Source organism: Electrophorus electricus, chromosome 20, assembly GCF_041902795.1.
Source record: "Electrophorus electricus isolate QZ-2024a chromosome 20, ASM4190279v1, whole genome shotgun sequence".
Classification (NCBI taxonomy): domain Eukaryota; kingdom Metazoa; phylum Chordata; class Actinopteri; order Gymnotiformes; family Gymnotidae; genus Electrophorus; species Electrophorus electricus.
This window is the reverse complement of record NC_137516.1, coordinates 1471351-1489400: the sequence shown is the minus strand read 5'-3', so window position 1 is coordinate 1489400 and position 18050 is coordinate 1471351. Positions and strand designations below refer to the sequence as shown.

The 18050-nt window shown below is 46.5% G+C and overlaps 3 protein-coding genes across 5 annotated transcripts; 1 reads left to right on the top strand and 2 right to left on the bottom strand.

Moving 5' to 3' along the window:
* Positions 1-3917: 3917 nt before the first annotated feature.
* Positions 3918-8135, bottom strand: LOC113591394 (uncharacterized). Of its 2 annotated transcripts, none has more exons than XM_027031871.3 (6): positions 7442-8135; positions 7130-7189; positions 6769-6903; positions 6620-6675; positions 6480-6514; positions 3918-5789 (listed from the first exon to the last, which is right to left on the bottom strand). In XM_027031871.3, exons 1-6 carry the CDS (start codon positions 7554-7556, stop codon positions 5066-5068), a joined length of 1125 nt encoding a protein of 374 aa, XP_026887672.3. In that variant the 5' UTR covers positions 7557-8135; the 3' UTR covers positions 3918-5065. The 2 variants fall into 2 exon arrangements, with proteins under 2 accessions (XP_026887672.3, XP_081559097.1); XM_081702971.1 differs by having other exon boundaries at positions 6769-6900; positions 7442-8039.
* A 5-nt stretch (positions 8136-8140) lies between these two features.
* Positions 8141-12371, bottom strand: ccdc157 (coiled-coil domain containing 157). The gene is made up of 9 exons (XM_027031870.3): positions 11973-12371; positions 11627-11789; positions 10939-11472; positions 10475-10697; positions 10304-10381; positions 9690-9859; positions 9346-9522; positions 9051-9216; positions 8141-8856 (listed from the first exon to the last, which is right to left on the bottom strand). Exons 1-9 carry the CDS (start codon positions 12218-12220, stop codon positions 8522-8524), a joined length of 2094 nt encoding a protein of 697 aa, XP_026887671.2. The 5' UTR covers positions 12221-12371; the 3' UTR covers positions 8141-8521.
* A 93-nt stretch (positions 12372-12464) lies between these two features.
* On the top strand, positions 12465-17989 carry sf3a1 (splicing factor 3a, subunit 1). Of its 2 annotated transcripts, XM_081702970.1 has the most exons (16): positions 12465-12538; positions 12630-12702; positions 13375-13484; positions 13568-13778; positions 14044-14301; positions 14422-14496; positions 14725-14875; positions 14974-15170; positions 15363-15480; positions 15762-16069; positions 16172-16417; positions 16506-16713; positions 16808-16968; positions 17044-17145; positions 17322-17393; positions 17483-17989. In XM_081702970.1, the coding sequence occupies exons 2-16, from the start codon at positions 12658-12660 to the stop codon at positions 17582-17584; spliced, it is 2364 nt and encodes a 787-aa protein (XP_081559096.1). In that variant the 5' UTR covers positions 12465-12538; positions 12630-12657; the 3' UTR covers positions 17585-17989. The 2 variants fall into 2 exon arrangements, with proteins under 2 accessions (XP_081559096.1, XP_026887669.1); XM_027031868.3 differs by having other exon boundaries at positions 12496-12702.
* Positions 17990-18050: the final 61 nt, after the last annotated feature.

The following is an 18050-nucleotide window of genomic DNA, read 5'->3' as shown; positions in this document are numbered from 1 at the left end:
ATTGTTCGTACACATGCACGTACCCATACTTTAGTCTTAGTGCTGGCCCTGGGGTCAAGACCAAGGCGCTAAACATACCACACGTAGGACTCTCGGTCCATTGCTCTATTTTCCGTATGTACTACTAAGATGACTCTGTGAGATGTTTCTCTAATCTTATTGAATGAATGTACAAATGCCATAGCACCTCTAACAACCAAACAGAGAAACACCACATTTAAAGCTCCATGGAAAATTCAACCTCATTTATTAAGTTAATTAGAGACTGCAGGAATCAGAATGAACATGGAGACAGACTAAGCTTCAGAAAAATGTATACATTTAAATTTTTTAAGAAATTGACCTTGAAAACCCTACAGAAGTGATCTCATTATTAAATACTAGTAGCTGTCCTCTAGACACCATTCCAGCAAAATGATTTAAACAAGCCTTCAGCATACTGTTGAGCTCGAACTACATGTTAATGTTGTCAATAAATCACTTATACAAGGAATCTACCTACAGAGTCTCAAAACAGAGGTTATCAGGCCTCTTTCAAATAAGAATAAATTAAACTTCTCTAACCTCAATAATTATAGACTGATCTCTAATATTCCATCTCTAGGAAAGATTACTGAGTATGTGGACTTTCTTCAACTTCAAGAATATTTAAATTGTAATGAACTAAATCTGACATTTCAGTCCAGTTTTAGAGCTCATGACAGCACAAAAATAACCAAAGTTCTGAACAATCTTAAACTGAAGCGTGGTGGCGGTAACTAGTCTATAGTGGTTCTTTTGAAGCATGGTGGTAGTAACTGGTCTATAGTGTTTCTTTTGAAGCGTGGTGGTGGTAACTGGTCTATAGTGGTTCTTTTGAAGCGTGGTGGTGGTAACTGGTCTATAGTGGTTCTTTTGAAGTGTGGTGGTGGTAACTGGTCTATAGTGGTTCTTTTGAAGCGTGGTGGTGGTAACTGGTCTATAGTGGTTCTTTTGAAGCGTGGTGGCGGTAACTGGTCTATAGTGGTTCTGTTGAGGTGTGGTGGTGGTAACTGGTCTATACTGTTTTTTCTTGAGCTCAGTGCTGCATTTGACACAGTAGACCACTGTGTACTACTAATTTGTCTAAGAGACTGCACTGGCCTTACTGGCATTGCTCTGAACCAGTTCCTGTCATATCTGACCAGTTGTGAGTCCGTTACACTCAGTAAAATCAGCTCTAAATGCCACACACTAGCCTGTGTTGTCTCCCAGGGAGCAAGTTTGGGACAAGCCCTCTTAACTCTTTGTAGGCTCTTTGTAGGCACAAATGCCAGCAAATATAATATCTTGTTCCACCAGTATGTGGAAACATACATAACTATATATGTCCCTAGACACTGACCCTAGGGGGTTCCATTTAGTTGATTTTTAAATGTTTAGAGGATTTAAAGTCCTGGATGAGTCATAATTTCCTGATGACAAAATGGAATTTTTCATCGTGGGGAATGGTCATGAGTGCACTGGTGCAGTAACATATCGTGAGTCCCTATCGGTTCAAACCAAACGTTATATCAAAAACATAGTTGTCACCTAGGTTGGCTGTGACCTAGGTTTTAAACGTCATGTTAGCAATGTCTCAAGAACAGTGTTCTATCGTGTTTGTAACATAGCCAAGGTCAGAAGTATCCTCACAGCAGCTGATAGTGAAAACGTCTGCGTGCATCTGTATCATTACGTCCGGACTACCGCAAAGCTTTGCCAGCGGTCTGAAGCCAAAAAAAAAAGAGAAATCATATTACATCCATCCTTAGTTGCACTGGCTACCTGTCATTCAGAATTGACTTTAAAATACTACATCTTACATTTCTTGACATGGTCTTGCTCCTCCATATCTCAGAAGTGTGATCTCGAGGCGTGCACCCTCATGGGCCCTTAGATCAGCTGATAAAAATATACTAGTGGTGTCCACCAGGCGACCGAAGAGCTCCCAGACCTGCCTTGTACTGCCATGGCCCCAAACTCTGGAACTCTCTCCCAGACAAGCTGAGGGCCCTTGACAACTTAAACAGTTAAGATCTTCCTGTGCTTTGCTTAAGCCTCTCTGCTTCAACTGCTTCTAAAACACTGTTCTCGCTTTACTCTGCAGTTTAGTCCCACCTCTTTTGTCTTTTTGTTTCTTTCTTTCTTAATTTTGGGCAAATACCTTCCTGAGGTGAATGGATCAGGATGTAATAAGCTTAAATGTCCTTCTATGTACCCTCTGGTTTCTGTAAAGCCCTTTGTAAACCGTGTTTAAGAAGGTGCTATACAAATAATGTTTATCATATGTGACAGTCAAAAGCCAGTAATAAATCGTTTGCATTATTAAAGCAACCCAGTTTGATAAATATATCAAGACCATGTGATTTAAGAATGTAGGTTTATCTATACTGGAACTGTGGGGCATCACAGGTTACTGCTGCAGTAAGACCGGTAGAACCGAGTACAGAGAACAACACAGGCCAGAACAAGGGCCAGAACACAGGCTAGAACACAGAGTAGAACACAAAATAGAACACAGGCTAGACCACAGACTAGAACACAGACTAGAACACAGACTAGACCACAGACTAGAACACAGGCTAGAACACAGACTAGAACACAGACTAGAACACAGGCTAGACCACAGACTAGAACACAGAGTAGAACACAGGCTAGACCACAGACTAGAACACAGAGTAAAGCACAGACTAGAACACAGACTAGAACACAGAGTAAAACACAGACTAGAACAGACTAGAACACAGATTAGACCACAGACTAGAACACAGAGTAGAACACAGAGTAGAACACAGGCTAGACCACAGAATAGAACACAGGCTAGAACGCAGGCTAGACCACAGAGTAGAACACAGACTAGAACACAGGCTAGACCACAGAGTAGAACACAGGCTAGAACACAGGCTAGACCACAGACTAGAACACAGGCTAGACCACAGAGTAGAACACAGACTAGAACACAGGCTAGACCACAGAGTAGAACACAGGCTAGACCAGACTAGAACACAGACTAGAACACAGGCTAGACCACAGAGTAGAACACAGACTAGAACACAGGCTAGACCACAGAGTAGAACACAGACTAGACCACAGACTAGACCACAGAGTATTAAGTGGCAGAGAACAGGGCAGATACTAGAGCTAAGACGAAAAGCAAAACGTGAAACATCAAAATAATGGTTGAATAAAAAGTTTGAATAATATTACAGTCACTGTGTATTTAACAGGTCATTTATGGTGATTAGGTCTGTTTCTGGTTATGGCTACAATAATTCTCTCAGAAATGTTACATTTTGTATAATTAAAATCTGTCATTAACGGTATTTTGATATACTTTCAGAATATTTCTATTCAATCTTGCAGAAGTGCCCTTTTCAAACAGCTCAGCCCCTGACCGTGCCAAAACCTGTGCATGACACTGGTTCATTCTGAAATTTCTTTGGGTTCAGTTACAGCAGATGGGCCGACTACACATACAACACTCAGTTTGGTTTCCTAAAACTAATGGACTCCTTTGGTTGTTACACAAATGATTTCCTTTGACTATCTGAACTCTGTTGAATAGGATCTCCAACCTTCACCCTTGAGGTTCTGGTTCCAACGCAAATCACACCTCATTCGTTTAGTGAGTATGTTTTTTTCTTACCAGGCCATAACTCTAAACTCTTCTCACAACCCTCTTACATGCAGCACAATTCACTGCATGTCACTGTACTGTACTATATTGACCTGTACTATATTTTATTTTATATTGTGTTCGTTGGTTATTGTCCTGCCGTCGTGTGTAGGCATTTTGATTCAGATTCCGAACGCCAGCTCCACATCTCCTATACAACAATTCATTTCTGCCTTGTAAACCTGCCAGCACATTGGATTTAAAATAAATTACACAGCTGCAATAAATTGATTCAGTTCACTTGTATGGTGCATTTTATTTATATAGCGACTTTCAACAGAGCCAGAGGCACTTTACATGACCACATAAAAGCGCAGAATTGAGTGAATGTATGAGGGCTGTGGGTGGTTCACGCCACCACGTGCAGCCATCTGATGAACGTGTCTTAACACCTACTAAGATGGAAGTTAGATTGTAAATGAGTTTGTACATTTCTGTAAAAGATAAAATGACAAAAATAAACACGACACTTCAGTTTAAACTTTGAATTATACAAGACAATAGTGACTATTAAATCACTCGTCTTTGCTGGTGATGTGAACGTAGCTGCAGAAGCATCTTAACTGTTCAGATTCCACCACGACTAATAGTTTGGTATATTATTATTTAAAAATACATTCTCTTGAAAACAAAACTTTGACAAACTTATCACCCGTTTCCCTGGGCGGATAACGTTTGTTAAATCCTGTGCTAACTTGTGGACGAATGTTGGTTTTTATAGAAAAGCTTTCAAGAGTAACTAAATTCCATAAATGTAAAGTGAAATGTCTAGTGGTCTGAAGTTTTTGTTTGCCTTTATCACTTGCTCCTTCACTTTAGAGAGATCACTACATTCAGTCATTTATAGTTACCAAAACTGCTTTGGGTTTCTCTCAGAACTGGGTGTGACTTCTAGAATGTCACTTTAACCTGCAATCACAGTGTTTTTTCCTCAGCAGTATCACACACAAAAAGCATAATGGAAGCAAAAACTAGCACAAGACATTTCAGTCCACTGGCCACTGAAACAAATACATCCACAAAAAAAAGACAGAACATTACACTGCTCCCTGAGAATGTCAGGTCTTTGACACCAGGACAAGGACACAGCATTAAAAACTACGACTGATAACAACAGAGAATTAATATCTTGCTTTGCCAATTCACCAATAAAAAAAACCCAATATAGACATATGTAGTATGAAGACAATTCCAGGGGCATATTTACCAATCAACCAGTTTGTTTATACAGGGGGTTGTTTGTTTGTTTGTTTGTTTGTTTACAACAGCTGTTCTCACAAACCAGCTTCACACATGTCCAGGTCCAGAGACCCCGAAGTGCAGGACAGAGACGACGGTGGTGAGGAAAAACTCCACGATGATGAGAGGAAGATACAACGGAGCGCTGTTTCAGGTACAGTTGGTTTTTAACTTTTTCATAACTGCAGTCATGTAAACAGGAGCAGCTGATGCCAGACCAGGGTTCTCATCCTGACCAGCTGCACTTCTCCCCGCAGTAGAACCTCTGACTCCTGGGTCCTCCTGAGTTGACGTGATCATTTCCACACTCTGAGGATGACCGTCTTCATAGTGCACCCTTATGCTGTCCATCTTCAAAACCTGGTTCTCTATTTGGTCCGTGTTACAGTAACCTGTAGCTTCATATGAAACAACTTTGCGCAGCAGGGAATCGCAGAGTGTCACACTGTGCCGCCGTCCGTTGGTCGGTTCGACAGTTATTCTGGCTGCGCATGTGAACTTCATTTTGGAGCACCTCCAGCTCTGCTCACACTCTGCGCACTTCACACTAAACTCCTCGCACGTAAAGGGGCGGAGCTTATTGTCACATTCAATGCAGCGGTATGTAGCAGTGACCCGAACCCCAGTGACTCCACCAGTGATGCTGCACTGCATGTGACTGGGTGGCTGCACCTTCACCCTGCCTCCAGTGACCAGAGATAGCGGCTGCTTCCCTGCCCTCGCCCTACCCTTCCTGTGCTGCGCTGGCCGCTGCTCATCGCCAAAATTCAGCCTACGAGCGCATGATGCTTCAAAACGATTTGGAATTCTGGCCTTTCGTCGAAATAATTTAACCTGAGGAGTTCTCCTGAACTTCTTAGGAGTCCTGAGAACACTAAGACCAAAGAATGAGTGCGTTAAAACCAGGAGAGGTTTTCCAAAACACTCCAATATCAGCAATGTTACATTTAGTTTAGTGAGGATATTTTTAATGATCAGTGCAATGGCATAGTTGACTCAACATCGAGTGGTTTTCTTAAAGAAAGAACTAAAACTTTACTGAACATACAGTAGACTGTAATGGACACTCCACTCACCAAACACTTTAATAAAACATCTGCCTGGCAGAACGTTTATCAGCTACACGTGTCTTACACAGCCCACACATCTGTCTTAGGTAGGTTATGGGCGTACAAATAAAGACTGTAGCACGTGTTCCCACCTTCAGGTCCCGATCCCTCTCCCCAGTGCACATCCCTGGTCAGTGTCTGACCCCAGCAGTGACATGCCAGAGACATGCTGATGTTATGTGTGTTGTGAGGGCTTGTAGGATGGTAGTGGTGGTAGTGTGTGATGTGTTGGTATGAGTGTAACTAACTCACACACACACACACACACACACACACACACACACACACACACACACACACACACTTGTGACTGCTGGACTGAGTGTGTCAGTGGGATGGTAGTGTGTGTTGTGATTGTCACTGCTAGACTGAGTGTTCTGACCCCAATATCATCCAGTTTGATGGTGTGCTACTTTTATTATATATAAAAATAGGTCTGTATAAGATATACTTACGTTTTTGTAAACTCTTCGGCGCCATTTACTGCCTCCTGTTAGTTTTTTTAAGAAAAGAGACAAGTATTGGTTTTAACAACATGGTGTATTGAAGTTACAGGCCCTTGTGTTCGACTGCCAGTTCACTTTTGGTCTCTTACCTGAGCCTGATCGCTGTCCTCACTGATGACAGAATCGCTGCTTTGTGCCACTATAACTGAAGACATGTAATATTAAATAAGGCAAAACTGGATTGTATCTAGTGATCTAGTGATTACCAGAAATTAAGAATTTTTCACTTTTTTCTTACCAGAACAATTAATATTTACATTTCCTGTTACTGAATTGTTACAAAGTGCTGGGGCACTAACGAGGCTTCCGTCAAACGCTGAAGTGTTAGCAGTCAGAGAAGACGGCATTAAATGTGTCTCAACAGCGACCCCTGCTGAAAAAGAGAGGAATCACAAATACACAAGAAATGAACAACTCAGCCAGTAGTGAATGAGTATCATTTGAATTAAAATTATATTCGATTGAGTTATTGAATATTAGTGTTAATAGCAGCACTAAATTATACCAAGGATTTCTTAAGTAATATTAGGAGCGTTCAATGACAATATTCAGCGGCAATGAACCTGAGGTTTTGTTCTTACGAGAATGGATTTGCACACCTGGTTCAGTGTAACTGTCCTCATAGAAGCGGGTTTCTTCAACCACAAGAACAGACGAAACTGCCAGACAAAATAAGTTAGTTTTAAAAAGGGTCAGAGACAGCGCGGAGAAAAAATATATATTTATATCAAAGCTTTTGTCTCGACAGTGTCAGCACACCTGCCAGATAAGAACACTGAACTTTTATTAGCGCTTCGCGGGAAAATTAAGCATTCTCACAACTAGCAGAAGAAACCCCGCAGCCCTGCTGGTTGCTAATCCGGTTTGGGAGACGGTGGATTAGTTAGGGGGGAATGAGTCCGAAACCTCACCTTCTCGCCGATTAAACACATTCTGCGCGGGATTGGATCGTCGCTTGATTCTAGATGATCTTTTCTTTTTATTTCCATTTGTTTTCTTTGCCTTGTCAGTCACTTCACGTGCCATGGTTTACGTACGGGTGGCTGAGCGATGTGACGTCATACATTTAAACGAATTCAAAACTCAAAAAGCGCGGGAGGAAGTCACGTCCGTCAGCCAGATCATGTTGAAATTCCCGCGCAGGCTTTGGCGTGACCCAAGTTCCGCCTTAGGAGGCCATTTAAACTTTCTAGTAGCCAAACATCACGTCTGAAAACAATATTTAAATTGTTGTAACAAAGTGACTCCGCGTGTACAAAACTGCACGGAACGCACGAAGCTTTTTCATTCCGCGACGAGTGACAGCTAGCTGCTTTTTCGCTCTGCTGTGACAATATTGTCGCCGTTTCATGCATAGACAGCAAGGGCGCCCCCCAGAGGACAAATACAGCTGCTCCGATTGGAAATTGTCATCTCGTTGTAAATCATTGCGTGCCCGATCATGTACTCGGATGTGAGGGCCCAGTATTGGGGGACGCCGATCGTTCCACTAATACTAGTGTGTCAAAGTGAACAAAACATTATTGTTGTAAAAACTGTTCTCTCACGAAGTCTTGGAGTCTTGAATACTAATCCAGACACATAAATTAGTAAATTATCATACGCAAATGTAGGTAGTAATCTATTTATGTGAAAATGTTTCATATGTATGTGCGAGTGTTTCATAGATACGTGCAAGTGTTGGTACATGCAAGTGTTTCATAGGTATGTGCATGTTGTGTGCGTGTGCACAAGTGTTTCATTGATTTGGCCCTAAATAGCAAAAATGCTCAAACATTTCTAGCCCCCCAAAAAAGTATTTTTAAAACACAATTTTACTTTTTTAAATCAGAGATTAGAGTGCAGTCATGATGATTTTATATGTGTTCTTGACCACTTGTGAACAGCAACAGTTCCCAGCATTCTCTGTTTATAATTCGTGTAGTCTAATTGTGGCTTAATGTGGCACACATGTGTCTAGAGAGGCTAGTGGCTTGCACAGAGGTGTGACATCACTTCCTCCTGTGGTGCGGAGCAGCGGAACGAGAGCGAATGACTGGTCGTATCCTGTTATACATCTCTGCCATGTCAGGACTGAGGTGGAGGCGCAGGGTAGAGAGAGGGGATGAGGAGAGGGAGGAGTTGGAGGGGCGGGGCTCCCTCTGTCCTGGCCCCGCCCCCACACTGGGATGTCCCAAAGGGTCTCCTCTGCTCTGGCAGTGAGGGAGGACGTCTCTGAGTTTAGAGAGGCTGGCGTTCAGAGACGCGTTCTCCTGCTCCAGAACTCTGATCCTCAGTGTGTTCGCCTTCAACTGCTGCTCCATGTCACACAACACATCACCTGTACCTGAGAGAGAGAGAGAGAGAGAGAGAGAGAGAGAGGTAGAGATAGAGAGAGAGAAGAGAGAGCCATAATCCTATATATCAAGTTATATGTGTGTGTGAGACACAGAGAGAGAGACAGCGAGTGTGTGTATGTGTGTGTGTGAGAGAGTGAGTGTTTGTGTATGTATGGTATGTATGTATGTGTGTGTGTCTCACTCTGTGGTGCTGGCTGTTGGACACTAAGTTCAGGGAAGGCCACAAGTATCCTCTCTCTCTGAGCCGCATGTTGTAATTGGTCAGTCAGCTGGGTCACGGTGGCCTGGAGCTCACGCACCTGGACCTGCAGCTGCTGTCTGTCCTCAGTCAGGGAGTGACACTGACCCTGCAGAGACACACAGAGGACACACACAGAGGACACACACAGATATCAGGAACTATAGGCAGGGTGGGAGTAGACTACTGTGTGTCAGGGATTTGTGGGCTGGCCTTTTTATGTGTGTGTGTGTACTACCGTGTGCTTGGTGAGTTGTTCCTGTAGTGTATCTCTCTGTTGCGTGGTGTGTGTGAGTTTCTCAGTCAGCTCAGCTCTCTCGCCCTCACACTCCTCCAGACGAGACTGCACGTCTTCATACTGCTGCACTAACACATCCACACGCCCCAGCAGAGCACACTGTTTCACCTGCATCGCCTGACACACACACAAACACACACTTAATATAGCCACATACAGACATAGCATTACAACCACTAGACAAAAATAAAGCAGATTCAGTCACACAAACACAGACATATATTTCTAACAGACACCCACACAGACTTACAAAAGTGCTTTGTCTCTCACACACACACACACACCTCCTGTTGGTGCTGGGCGCTCAGGTACTTTGCACACTCCTTGTCCAGAAGCTTCTGTGTGCTGCTAAGCTCCGCCTCCAGGCCCTGACTTTTCTCCTCCACCTCAACCCATGTCACTTCCTGTAGGTGAAGCCTGTGCACTTCCTCCATCAGGGAGTCCCTCTCACACTCTACACACAGACAGACATGAGGCTACTTCATCCAAGGGTCTTTTCCCTGGTGTCTGCTACTGAGGTTGCAAACAGCTAACTAGCTATCAGATGCAGTATATTAAACATTTATCTGACGTTTTTATCCAAAGCAGCTTACAATTCTGTCTGAAAACTACCTGAGTAATTGAGAGTTAAGGGTTTTGTTCTGGGGCCCAACAGTGGAAACCTGGCAGTGGTGGGATTTGAACTGGCAACCTTCTGATTACTAGTCAAGCACCTTCACCACTGAGTATCACAGGCTGTAATACTTTTACTATCAGGCTGTAATAGTCCTACTGTTAGGATGGAAATGTACTATCAGGTGATAATATTGTACTGTTCGGCTGTGATAGTTCAGCAGTACTGCTGAGCTCAAAGCTACTTTCTGGTACCATGTTTTGGCTTTGTAGGTTTTTTTCTTACCAAGACACTGATGTGTTTCTCTCTTCAACTCCAATTCTCTTGTCAGCTCCGAGATCTTCTTCTCTAAAGCCGTGGCTTCTGAAACAGCAGTCACATGGAAAGGGATCTGGTTCTGGGTCCTTCTACGGTTGGTTCAGCCCTGAACATTTCTACTGCTGTGCGGACCGCTACCTCTCCTCAGCTCGTTCTGCTCCTCCTGCAGTCCGCGCTCCACCTCCTCTCCCCTGGCCTTCACCTCCTGCAGTCTGCGCTCGCACTCCTCCTCCTTCCTCCTCCTCTCCTCCCTCTCTCGCTTCACCAGCTCCTCCTCTCGCTCCAGCTGCAACCTGAGCTTGTCTCGATCCTCCTCCATTTTCCTCAGTCTCTCTCTGAGGGACTCCATTATGCCTCGAACCTTCAGTTGAAAAACAGGAGAGATTAACAGATTCTAAATGCTTTAATAAAGATTATGTTTACAGAGCCAGCGATGGGTGAAAACCTATATATGAATGTAGAAAAGTCAAATAAAAACAGATTGAGTGAAAAATCACAATTGAATATAATCAATATAAATGCCCACACATGTACTAGACATCTACAGTGTGAAGTATGTTGTACATCTACAGTAATAATCGTCACGCAGAGCTGAGCCTCACCTCAGCCATGTGTTTACTGAGGTGGTCTGTGTCTCTACGCTGCTCTGAAACCCACAGGGCCACGTCACTCGCAGAGAGACGGCCCAGCTGCAGTGTGTCCTCCATGGCCACCAGGAGGTGCTGCAGGGAGCAGGGCAGGCCCAGGGACCGGCACAGTGCTGCCACTACCTCGGCCGTCTCCTTCAGGCCGGCCTGCACGCGGGCACAGGCTTCACAGGGCACCGGGCCAGACTCCGCCGTCTGACAGCTCACGCTGTAGGTCACAGGCGTAGGACCAACAGCGGGCACTGTCCTGTGGGCAGCAGGCCGCGGTGCACCAGCCTTAAGGACGCTGGAGGTGGTGGAGGTCGGCGCTGTACTGTGGAGTGGCGAGGCTGAAGCACCCGGGGTGGTGTTACAGAGACGGGCGATGGGGTCTGTGGCCGGGTGTGAGGCGTGAGTGTGTGAGGTGTGAGTGTGTGAGGCGTGAGTGAGTGAGGTGCTGTGCTGATCCTCAGGGAAGGACGAGTCCTGGCTACACACACCACTGCGTCTCTGAAAGAGACCTTTTATTAGTGTTCAATAAACCTGAATATGTGAATATCAGAACCAATCCAAAATCAGTTTTGAATGTATTATTTGACAAAAGCAAAGAAACACCTTGGTCAGTTATGGTTTGTAGGTGAAAGTTAAACGTTGGCTATCTTACCCCTTGTTGCTGCTGGTTACTGAACTGGACTAAGCTGTTCCAGTAGCGTTTCACCACTGGGCCAAGAGATACAGATGGACCACTCTGGCCAGAACGCCCTGCTCTCTGCTGACCTGAGGTCAGTTCTACATAGGCATTAAAACTCTGCAAAAGGAGCATTAATCTGAAGCATGCACACACACACACACACACACACACACAAACACACATGTTGATGTGTTAAAAACTCTAAGTTGAAAGACTGTCCATTCTGTCATGCTTACATAAGGCTGATTTAGTTATATCAAACACTGGTGTCTGGTTCAGAAATATTAAATGTATTTTCCATATTGCCCTCAGGACCCACCTGTCGATCACCAGCTCTAACAGGACGATGTGTGAGAGCTGGTTGATCTCTGTCTCGCCTTCCACATAGTCGTACTGCTCGAGAAGACTGACCAAGTCCAGATTACAGGAAAGTTTGTCAGGGAACTTCCACGAAGTGAAACGAACAGGTCCAGTCCTGGAGAACACGTCCAGAACCGCTCCTTGTAAATCAATAAGATCTCTCCGGAGACTGTCCACACAGTCCTGGCGACCCAAAAGATGGGCCATGGTTCAACTGGACCAAATTTTCAAAATGTTTTATTTTATTCAATATTTAGAAGTAGCTAGGACAGCTAGTTTTTTGAGCTAAGCTAGTTTTTGAGAAGCCAACAAAGCAAAACATTACATGAAGTACTAGCGTTCTGTGTTTCGCCTCGTTACCATGGCTACCTGTAGGCTTCCCAGGCGCGTTTGCCAGCGAGAACATCATGTCCCATAATTCTATGACTATGTGTCACCGGAAGTAATCGGAAGTGACTTCCGTCAGCGCCGTCGCTGAGAACAGAGCGGTAGAAGTCAGCGGCGGTCCGCACTCGACATTTTAAAGTAAAATAGCAAAGTTCGCTTCGTCGTCAGTGTTTCTATTTAAAATACACAATTCCCGTGGAAGGTCATAGGTCGTGTTTTCCGTCCCCAGCGAAGAGGAGCGCCGTGTAGCCGCAGTCATGCCACCCGGGCCTGTGCAGCTGGCCCCGCCGGAGCTGAGCAAGGTGTGTGGGTACGGACGCTAGCGTTAGCGGACTATCTTAGCTTAGCTTAGGCTAGCTGAGTAAGGTGTGTGTGGGTACGGACGCTAGCGTTAGCGGACTATCTTAGCTTAGCTTAGGCTAGCTGAGTAAGGTGTGTGTGGGTACGGACGCTAGCGTTAGCGGACTATCTTAGCTTAGCTTAGGCTAGCTGAGTAAGGTGTGTGTGGGTACGGACGCTAGCGTTAGCGGACTAGCTTAGCTTAGCTTAGGCTAGCTGAGCAAGGTGTGTGGGTACGGACGCTAGCGTTAGCGGACTAGCTTAGCTTTGGCTAGCTGAGTAAGGTGTGTGTGGGTACGGACGCTATCTTATCTTATTTATCTTAGCTTAGCTTAGGCTAGCTGAGTAAGGTGTGTGTGGGTACGGACGCTATCTTATCTTATTTATCTTAGCTTAGCTTAGGCTAGCTGAGTAAGGTGTGTGTGGGTACGGACGCTATCTTATCTTATTTAGCTTAGCTTAGCCTAGCGGACTAGTCTAGCGAACGGTGTGTGTGGTTACTGGCGCTAACGTTAGCTGACCTAGCTTAGCTGCGGGGTTATTATTATACACGTACCGGAGCAGGGGAGCTGCTATGTGTTGTAAGTAGTGGGTTTTGTTGTTAAATGGACGTTTTCGTATGTTTCGATCAAAAGCCCGATGACCAGAAAGACGAGACTCCTGCAACCAAGCCCATCGTGGGGATCATCTACCCGCCTCCTGAAGTCCGGAACATCGTGGACAAAACCGCGAGCTTCGTGGCCAGGTGTGACGTCACTAGGTAAACGTGACCGCGTTTAATGCTCATCCGTCTTACTGATGTGTACTTCTTTGAATCTTTATCTTCAGGAATGGACCCGAGTTTGAGGCCCGAATTCGACAGAACGAGATCAACAACCCCAAATTTAATTTCCTCAACCCCAACGATCCGTACCATGCCTACTACCGCCACAAAGTCAACGAGTTCAAAGAGGGCAAAGGTCAGGAGCCGTCGGCAGCTGTGCCTAAGGTCATGCAGCAGCAGACCATGCAGCAGGCGCAACAGCAGCTCCCACAGAAGGTCAGACACTGTCCTGCCCTTCACTGTCCTGTTACATTATCACTCCCTTGCATTACAGTGTGTATTGATTTGAGTAAGTTGCAAAATTTCTCACTAATGATATAATAATAATCAAAGTAACATAACATTTATTTCTTTAGCAATTTTACTTTTTAATACCAAATGCATGTTTGCTCTGTTATTATCTCGAGTCATGGAGTCTGACCAGTGTTGAGAGGCTTTGCGGTGGTTTTAAATATTGTCTGTCTGCTGGTGGTACCTGTAGGTCCAAGCTCAGGTGATCCACGAGACCATCGTGCCCAAGGAACCTCCCCCGGAGTTCGAGTTCATAGCTGACCCCCCCTCCATCTCAGCCTTTGACCTGGATGTGGTTAAGCTGACGGCTCAGTTCGTGGCCCGTAACGGCCGCCAGTTTCTCACGCAGCTGATGCAAAAGGAGCAGCGGAACTACCAGTTTGATTTCCTGCGTCCTCAGCACAGTCTCTTCAACTACTTCACCAAGCTGGTGGAGCAGTACACCAAGGTATCATGGGATCCAGCCACGGCAGCGACGGATGGTGGGGGGGGCTTGCCTGTTCAGTTCTGGCTCTACTGTCTGTGTTGACGCCTGTGATCTCTCACCTGTCGACTCTGTGTTTCAAAGATTCTGATCCCCCCGAAAGGACTTCTGCAGAAAATGAAGAGGGAGGCAGAGAACCCCCGAGAGGTTCTGGATCAGGTAAAACGCCCCTCCCACCCCGGGTAGTCTCGTTTGGTGCATGGTGTTTGAGTGCCTTTCATCATTTCATTTCATCAGTCCTTTGTATATTATGGGCGTTATTTCACTGTTTCAGGTCATTCACTTTTAGTTTTCATACCTTTTAATAATGATACATAATCATGGTGAGCACTTTGTAAATGGGGAAATCTTATTTGCTGGCTATTCAATTCCTTGTTTGTGGGTCAGGTGAGGTATCGTGTGGAGTGGGCCAAATTCCAGGAGCGAGAGAGGAAGAAGGAGGAAGAGGAGCGAGAGAAAGAGCGTGTGGCTTATGCCCAGATTGACTGGCATGACTTCGTCGTCGTGGAGACCGTTGACTTCCAGCCCAGTGAACAAGGTGAGCGTGACTGGGTGGAGTTTGGCCCGTTTAACTGCAGACCTGCATACACCCTGTGCAGTGTTGAAATGTGCAGCGACACATTCCTCGTCTCCTAGGCAACTTCCCCCCGCCCACCACCCCTGAGGAGCTGGGCGCACGCATCCTGATCCAGGAGCGCTACGAGAAGTACGGCGAGAGTGAGGAGGTGGAGATGGAGGTGGAGAGTGAGGACGAGGAGGATGACCGAGACAACAGGGAGGAAGGCCACCCAGCTCAGCCTGACCAGGACACACAGCTGCAAGACATGGACGAGGTGAACAGTCACAAGCAGCTAGATTTATTTATTTACATTATTGTTATTATAGTTATTTGATAAAGCACAGCTCTAAAATTTTCCTTAAGTGAATAAGTCTGAATAAGTTTGAAGTGATTATCACACAATTTATTTGTGAACAGAAACTTTTATTTTGTTGCAATACTCATTGTGTGATGTGGTCTGTCTTAGGGATCTGATGACGAGGATGATGGGATGAAGGTTCCCCTTCCCCCGGATAACCCCATGCCCCCTCCGCTGCCTCCCACGCCAGACCAGGTCATCATCCGCAAAGACTACGACCCCAAGGGTGAGAGCCCCCGCTTTTCTGACCTCTGACGTCTAACCCCATGGGCAGGCGAGCTGAGCTTTGTGTCTGTGGCTGTCTAATAATTACAATGTGTACAAACGGATCACAGTGGCTTTCGCTAACTTTCATCTCAGTTCAATTTTACTTTTCATTTGCTGTGTTTCTTCTTTGAGTTGATTTTATGTTTAACTGAGCTGCACTCTAAATAATCCAAGACTGGGATTAATTGAGCTGTTCTCTAACTAATCCAGGACTGTTCTCTCTCTCTCTCATATCTCCAGTCTCCAAGCTCCCGGCCGCTGTGGGTCCTCAGGACGAGTACCTCATCTCACCCATCACTGGTGAGAAGATCCTGGCCAGTAAGATGCAGGAGCACATGCGCATTGGACTCCTGGACCCGCGCTGGCTGGAGCAGCGCGACCGCAGCATCCGCGAGCGCCAGATCGAGGAGGAGGTGTACGCCCCCGGGCTCGACATCGAGAGCAGCCTGAAGCAGCTCGCCGAGAGGCGTACCGACATCTTTGGTGTGGAGGAGACAGCCATCGGAAAGAAGATCGGAGAGGAGGAGATCCAGAAACCAGAGGAGAAGGTTAGTTATTGGGGGGGGGGGGGGGTTTGAGGGAGCTTGAGGTGGATGTGTACTTAGTCCTCTATGTCCTAAAATCTCTCCCCCCCCCCCCTGCCGCCGTAGGTGACGTGGGATGGTCATTCGGGCAGCATGGCCCGTACTCAGCAAGCTGCCCAGGCCAACATCACTCTGCAGGAGCAGATCGAGGCGATCCACAAAGCCAAGGGTCTGGTGCAGGAGGACGACACCAAGGAGAAGATCGGCCCCAGCAAGCCCAACGAGTTGGCCCCGCCTCTGCAGCCCTCCGTGGCCCCCAGCCTCCCCAAACCCAGCCCCCCTGTCACCGCTGTGCCCCGGCCCCCAACACCGGTCAGTACCGCACGCCGGCCCTTGGTCGGCACCCCGCACACCGACCCCGGTCAGTACCTCACACCCTATACTGTGCCGTGTGTTGTAGGTGGCCCCACCCGTGCGCACCACCCTGCTGTCTGCCGTGCCGGTGATCCCGCGACCCTCGATGACCCCCGTGGTGCGGCTGGCCCCAGGCCAGGTCCTGACCCCTATGCCTCCCATGGTTCACGCCCCGCGCATCAACGTGGTCCCCATGCCCCCCACTGCCCCGCACATCATGGCTCCCCGGCCTCCACCCATGGTGGTGCCTGCAGGTAAGAGCCCTTCAGAACAGATGCGTGCGTGCGTGCACCCACCTGAAGAAGGAAGAACCGAAGTCTGAAATGTCTGCTCTGTTGCGCCCCCTAGCATTCGTGCCCGCCCCACCAGTGCCACAGGTGCCCCCCTCTGCCCCAGCGCCGCTGCCCCCTGCCCACCCTCCTCCTCCTCACGAGGACGAACCCACCAGCAAGAAGATGAAGACGGAGGACAACCTGGTGCCCGAGGACGAGTTCCTGCGCAGAAACAAGGTACGGTGTCTGACTGACTGCATCTGCCGTACTGAAACACACACACTAAGGCTGACTGAGGTCCGTGTCTTCCAGGGTCCTGTGGCAGTCAAAGTGCAGGTGCCCAACATGCAGGACAAAACGGAATGGAAGCTGAGTGGACAAATGCTGAACTTCACCCTGCCGCTCACAGACCAGGTACACGCGCGCGTGCTGTAATGACAACATGGAGAATTGGTGTATTTCCTCATCCACACAAGTGTTTGTTAGAATCATTACTCTTGTATGTTTGGGGACTGGTGGTTTGGTTAGCTGGTTTTGAACGTAAACACAGCTGGCGTGTATCGGAGATCAGCGTTGTCTTGTCTCTGTAGGTGTCCGTCATCAAGGTTAAGATCCACGAGGCTACAGGCATGCCTGCAGGCAAGCAGAAGCTGCAGTATGAGGTGGGCTTACCTGGCTACATACCAACACCGTTCTTCTGTTAATTAAGATGTGATAGTTATGCGAGGTCGTGTTTGTCTGACGTCTGCAGGGTATTTTCATCAAAGACTCCAACTCTCTGGCCTACTACAACATGAGCAGTGGCTCTGTCATCCACCTGGCCCTGAAGGAGAGAGGGGGGAGGAAGAAGTAACCTGGTCTCTTCTGGTCTGTCCTGCTTAGTCTTTTCCTCTCTGCTGGTCTCTCCTCTGTCCTTCGCAGTCTTTTCCTGTCTCCTGGTCTCTCTCCCAGTGCTCCCATCCTCTGTGATTCTGTAACCACTTCACTTATCATTTATGCTTCTGGGGAAAAATTCATCTTACTGAAATGGAATTCTCTATTAAAGTGTCCATTGTGTTGATTGTTTTACTAAATATATATTTTAGCTAGATTTCTTTGGTAAGATGTCATCATAAGAATATTTTAGTTGCTGTCACCTTGCACTGCGCTTTCCAGTCAGGCACAGTATGTGTATTAGTACTGTAAGAACTCTGACCTTTGTGAACTGATTTTCATTGTGTACTCAAAGCAAAATAAAATAAATATGGCAAAACCCTGAGGACTTTTATTATGTAACGTATCATCCTTTTTCCCCTTCCAGGTTCATACAGTTGAGTGGA

Coding starts and splice junctions, on each gene's coding strand:
- LOC113591394 (XM_027031871.3), bottom strand. CDS start 7,556: ATGGCACGTGAAGTGACTGACAAGGCAAAGAAAACAAATGGAAATAAA. Junction 6,515..6,619: donor AGGACAGCGATCAGGCTCAG/GTAAGAGACCAA, acceptor AAAAACTAACAG/GAGGCAGTAAATGGCGCCGA. Junction 5,790..6,479: donor GCCGAAGAGTTTACAAAAAC/GTAAGTATATCT, acceptor CTTTGGTCTTAG/TGTTCTCAGGACTCCTAAGA.
- sf3a1 (XM_081702970.1), top strand. CDS start 12,658: ATGCCACCCGGGCCTGTGCAGCTGGCCCCGCCGGAGCTGAGCAAG. Junction 13,485..13,567: donor ACCGCGAGCTTCGTGGCCAG/GTGTGACGTCAC, acceptor CTTTATCTTCAG/GAATGGACCCGAGTTTGAGG. Junction 14,876..14,973: donor CTTCCAGCCCAGTGAACAAG/GTGAGCGTGACT, acceptor CTCGTCTCCTAG/GCAACTTCCCCCCGCCCACC.
- ccdc157 (XM_027031870.3), bottom strand. CDS start 12,220: ATGGCCCATCTTTTGGGTCGCCAGGACTGTGTGGACAGTCTCCGGAGA. Junction 10,698..10,938: donor TCAGTAAACACATGGCTGAG/GTGAGGCTCAGC, acceptor TTTCAACTGAAG/GTTCGAGGCATAATGGAGTC. Junction 9,217..9,345: donor AACAACTCACCAAGCACACG/GTAGTACACACA, acceptor GTGTCTCTGCAG/GGTCAGTGTCACTCCCTGAC.